Source organism: Panicum virgatum, chromosome 3K, assembly GCF_016808335.1.
Source record: "Panicum virgatum strain AP13 chromosome 3K, P.virgatum_v5, whole genome shotgun sequence".
In the NCBI taxonomy this organism is placed as follows: domain Eukaryota; kingdom Viridiplantae; phylum Streptophyta; class Magnoliopsida; order Poales; family Poaceae; genus Panicum; species Panicum virgatum.
The window spans coordinates 14612065-14616890 of NC_053138.1; the positions used below are offsets into that span (position 1 = coordinate 14612065).

The following is a 4826-nucleotide window of genomic DNA, read 5'->3' on the forward strand; positions in this document are numbered from 1 at the left end:
ACACCAGCGGTAGCGGGGCACGCGGTGGTCCCGGACTCCCTTGGACGGAGTGCTGGCGTGTGCACTAACGAGGTCCGGGAGTCACATGGAGATCCCGGACCCCTCGAGGGGGAGGTCCGGGCCCCCGGCTGCTAGTGCTGAGCGTCCTTCCTTGAGGGGCACGTGGCGACGCCGGACCCCTTCCCGAGCAGGGGGCGGGTCCGGGGCCATACGTGTGGTGAGGTGGAGTCCGGACAGCCGGAGTTGGCGGAATAGTAACGGGAGCTGTGCCGAGCACGTCTCGTCCCGCGTCGCAGGTCCCACAATGCTGCCACAGCATCCGGGATGGCAGAGCAGTGACCGGAGTTGGCGGACGGGACTCCGGTCACAGCCACTGTGGGGAATGGCGGCCTGACGCCGTCTGTCCTGTGCGCTGTGGAGGAGTGGTTGGCATTTAATGCCTCCGTACGATGGGCGGGTGAGCGGAAGGGCCGTTTGTCCTTTACGTCGACCGGTGGCCTCGAGCGAGGCGGAAATGTTTTGCCCGCTCGAGGGTAGGTTCGCTACCCTCGAGCGAGGCGGAGATGTTTTGCCCGCTCGAGGGTAGGTTCGCTACCCTCGAGCGAGGCGGAGATGCGGGACGCAGTCGAGGGTCTCGATGGGAGCCCTCGAGCGAGGCGGAGATCGCCCCGCGGGTCCGAGGGGGGTGCGGATGGGCCGCATGCTGGGCTTCTTTTAGTCATTTTCCCTTCTTCTAGGTTGGAATGAGGCCGTGGGCCTTCGTGAGCTCAGTCGCCTAACATGTGTCTTGCGTTTTTAGGGTGATTTGGGTACCCCGATTAGGGTGTCCCTAATCGTGGCACCCGACAGAAGGGTAGAAGGACTAAACATAATTTAATTATAAAACTAATTATATGAATGGTCAAAAAATTACAATACGAATCTATTTAGTCTAATTAATCCAGATTATTCTCTGATCTAAAAAAAGAGATTGTTTTCTGGAGCACGACATTATCTAATTATGATCCAAATAGGCTTAAAGAATTCGTCTCGCATTTACGCTTAGAGGTTATGAAATGAGTTTTGTTAATTATCTATATTTAATAATTCTAATTAGTAGTCAAGCGTTCGAAATTAATGTAGTATTGGAAAAAAATTGAAAATCTAAACACATCCTAAGATTTTGCAGTTCCCCAACTGGACGGCAGCCGCCGACCCGGGCACGAGGCGCGTTGGGGACGCACAGGGTTGAGCTCGATCGCGCGCGATCTTATCGGTACTCCGCGATCCAGCGAGCAAGGTCATCTTCCCTCCCCCTCCGTGTCGCGGAGGCGGTGGCTTTCTGTTGGCATGGCAACGCGCGCGCGGCCTGCGCGAGGGCTACACGGAACCCGGTGGGATGGCCGGTTCGGCGCCTGCAGCAGCGAGGGCAGGGGAGGTGGATGGGACGAGAGAGAGAGAGAGAGAGAGAGAGAGTTGGCAGGCACTGGGCTGGCGGTGAAAGGCTCGCAGGTATCGTAGTCCCGTATGACATGAGGCTCGGCCCGAAATGTCTACGCGCTTGCTTGCTATGCGGGTTGGGATAGCCAGCCCAGCAGAAAATCCGTGGGCTTCTTTCTTCTGGGCTGCCGGTAGGTACTACGACTTGACTCGTTCCTGCTCACTCCTACCTCTCTGCTGCATGCAAAACGACTCGTTCCCGCAGAACTACCTCATTGCACGCGACGCGAACTGACTGCTCCTGCACTCTCGACCAACCACATTCAATCAACAAATTTCCCCCGGCGCGACCCAGCAGGGATCGGCAGATCGATCGAGAGGGAGTTCTCGACCGCCGCCGGCGGCAGGGCGACGCCATGATCTCGTGGCACGACCTGTACACGGTGATGTGCGCGGTGGTGCCGCTGTACGTGGCCATGATCCTGGCCTACGGCTCCGTGCGGTGGTGGGGCGTCCTCACGCCGGACCAGTGCTCGGGCATCAACCGCTTCGTCTCCGTCTTCGCCGTGCCGCTCCTCTCCTTCCACTGCATCGCCGCCAGCAACCCCTACGTCATGAACCTGCGCTTCGTCGCCGCCGACACGCTGCAGAAGGTCCTCGTCCTCGCCGCGCTCGCCGCCTGGTCCTGCCTCCCCGCGCGCGGCGGCGGCAGGGCCGGCCGGGCGCCGCCGATCGACTGGTCCATCACGCTCTTCTCCCTCGCCACGCTGCCCAACACGCTCATCATGGGCCTGCCGCTCCTCGTCGCCATGTACGGCCGCTACTCTGGGGACCTGCTCGTGCAGGTCGTCGTGCTCCAGTGCATCGTCTGGTACACGCTCCTGCTCGTGCTCTTCGAGTTCCGCGCCGCGCGGGTGCTCATCGCGGGCCAGTGCCCGGGCACCGCGGCGTCCATCGCCGACGTGCACGTCGACCCGGACGTCGTGTCGCTCGCGGGCAGCCAGGCGGAGGCGCAGGCCGAGGTCTCGCCGGATGGCAAGACGCGCCTCGTCGTGCGCCGGTCCACGTCGCGGCGGTCCCTCGCCGTCGCCGGGACACCGCGCCCGTCCAACCTCACGGGCGTGGAGATCTACTCGGTGAGCTCGTCGCGGAACGCCACCCCTAGGGGATCCAGCTTCGCGCACGCCGACGACGTCTACGCCGCCGGCTTCGCGCCGCCGCCGCACAGCGCGTCGACGCGGGTGTCCAGCTTCGGCGCGGCGGATCTCTTCTCGCTGCACTCGTCGAGGCAGCACACGCCGCGCGCGTCCAACTTCGACGAACACGCGGTCCGGGCCAGATCGGCCGCCGCGGTGGCGCCCAGCTGCTACGACCCCAAGGACATGCCCACGTTCGAGTGGAGCTCGTCCGGTGCCTCCGCCGCGTCGGAGGTAAACGGCTTGCCGGTGTTCCGCGGCGGCGATCACCGCGCCAAGGATGTACGCCGACTAGTCGTCCCCTCCGAGGCGCCGCCTGTTGGCCTGTCGAGAGGTCAGCCTCGACACCCAAACTCCTTTCCATGATTCCAAACTGTCGAAGCCAATGGAGAACATGCATTGACCGATGCAAGTGCATGCGGCCGGATTTGGTTTCAGCGATGCGGCCCGAGGAGCGTGTCGGCAGCTTCAAGGCGGAGGCCGTGCAGGACGCGCTGGCGAAGCTGGAGTCCGGCTCGACGGAGCAGCGGCAGAATAACGTGATGAAGGATGCCGGCGGGGAGAACGGCGGCGCGGGCGCGGGAGGGCATCTAAAGGCGCCGGCCGGCGTGATGATGCAGCTCATCGTCACAATGGTGTGGCGGCGGCTGATCCGCAACCCCAACACGTACGCCAGCCTTGTCGGCCTCACTTGGTCTCTGATCTCGTTCAGGTAAATCGACTTCCTAGTGTTGCCATTGCTACTGCATTTGAGTTTGCGGTATCAGACAGAATTTCCCAAGATTCCTATGGCATTATTATGTATTAACTGGAATGGTTTCTGCAGATTCCAAATCGCGATGCCGATCATAGTGAAGAATTCCATCTCCATACTCTCCGATGCAGGGCTAGGGATGGCCATGTTCAGCTTAGGTCTGTTCACCTCCAGAATCATTTCCAGAATAAAGTTTTTCTTTTTTTTGGGTTTGGTCTAGTTCAGTCCGGGCTATATATCACTGCAACAATTCTTTTCCTTCCAGGACTCTTCATGGCCATGCAACCGAAGATCATCGCATGCGGAAACTCGGTCGCGGCCATCACCATGGCCATCCGCTTCCTCTTCGGCCCCGCAGTCATGGCCGTCACGTCTGCCGCTGTCGGCCTCCGAGGCACGCTCCTATGCATCGCCATTGTTCAGGTAGCCGCTTAGTCGAGGATAGGTTTTTTAGTACACATTGATCCATTCCGGCCAAAATGCTGCTGATTCCGTGCGTACATCTTGGCAGGCCGCTCTGCCGCAAGGAATTGTGCCTTTTGTGTTCGCCAAGGAGTACGATCTGCACGCCGCCATTCTCTGCACCGGGTATATAAGCCAATGCAAACAGATCATCTTGGTTGCCAGCAGCTAGGGTCGTTGTTACTGAATTGTGTGAAAGAGTGGGTGTGTGCCTTTTTTTTTTGCCAAATGTTTACATCCTTTTCAGGGTCATATTTGGCATGCTAGTCGGTCTTCCCATCGCCTTGGTCTACTATATCATCCTCGGATTACTATGACTGGTGGCCAAGAACGACTGCGACAAAGCTCATTATTCCTAGCACGTGCAGATTAGAGACGATGCAAAACCACGGACAGAAACAAAACTGTGCATGTCCAGGAAGTTGTAGGCATGAGGCCTACAAAGCTGCTGACTCATCATCGGCGTTCATTTGATCTTAGCAGGTCATGCCGAGACCGAGAGACTGCCCATGGAAGCTGATGGGCCAAGATAAATGAGTTCACTAGCTACAAGAACGACAATTGCTGGCTGGAGGACCAAAGGAATAACACTCATTGCAACGGCAACTGAATTGAAGTTCGAATTTGTGTTGGCAGGAAGTAAGTTAAAGATTGTCCACATTTTGGTTTCCATATTCTTCTGACCTGATCCGCACGATGAATAGCTAGCTATTTGCGCCTGTTCTCCGTTATATTTGGGTTAAAAATTGCCATATCTATTTTCAATTTCCCGGCATAGTACGTGATACCATGATGATGTGTAAATGTGTAATAGCTACATAATTGGCCACGATGTGTAGTAATCACATAATTGCACATGATGCGCATGATAACCACATACCAAACACGTGTTAATGCAAAAAGTAATTTTTGATAGTATTTATCAATACTTGACCATTGTGTGTTGTGCACGTAACTGTGTGTCATTTCTGCCGCACACGTTGTGTGTGTACACC

At 57.4% G+C, this 4826-nt stretch overlaps 1 protein-coding gene across 1 annotated transcript; it reads left to right on the top strand.

Annotated features, from left to right (window-relative positions):
- Positions 1-1772: 1772 nt before the first annotated feature.
- Positions 1773-4459, top strand: LOC120701240 (probable auxin efflux carrier component 3b). Its single transcript, XM_039985365.1, has 6 exons — positions 1773-2949; positions 3054-3327; positions 3442-3527; positions 3635-3792; positions 3881-3957; positions 4079-4459. The coding sequence occupies exons 1-6, from the start codon at positions 1836-1838 to the stop codon at positions 4146-4148; spliced, it is 1779 nt and encodes a 592-aa protein (XP_039841299.1). The 5' UTR covers positions 1773-1835; the 3' UTR covers positions 4149-4459.
- The last annotated feature ends 367 nt before the right edge of the window (positions 4460-4826 follow it).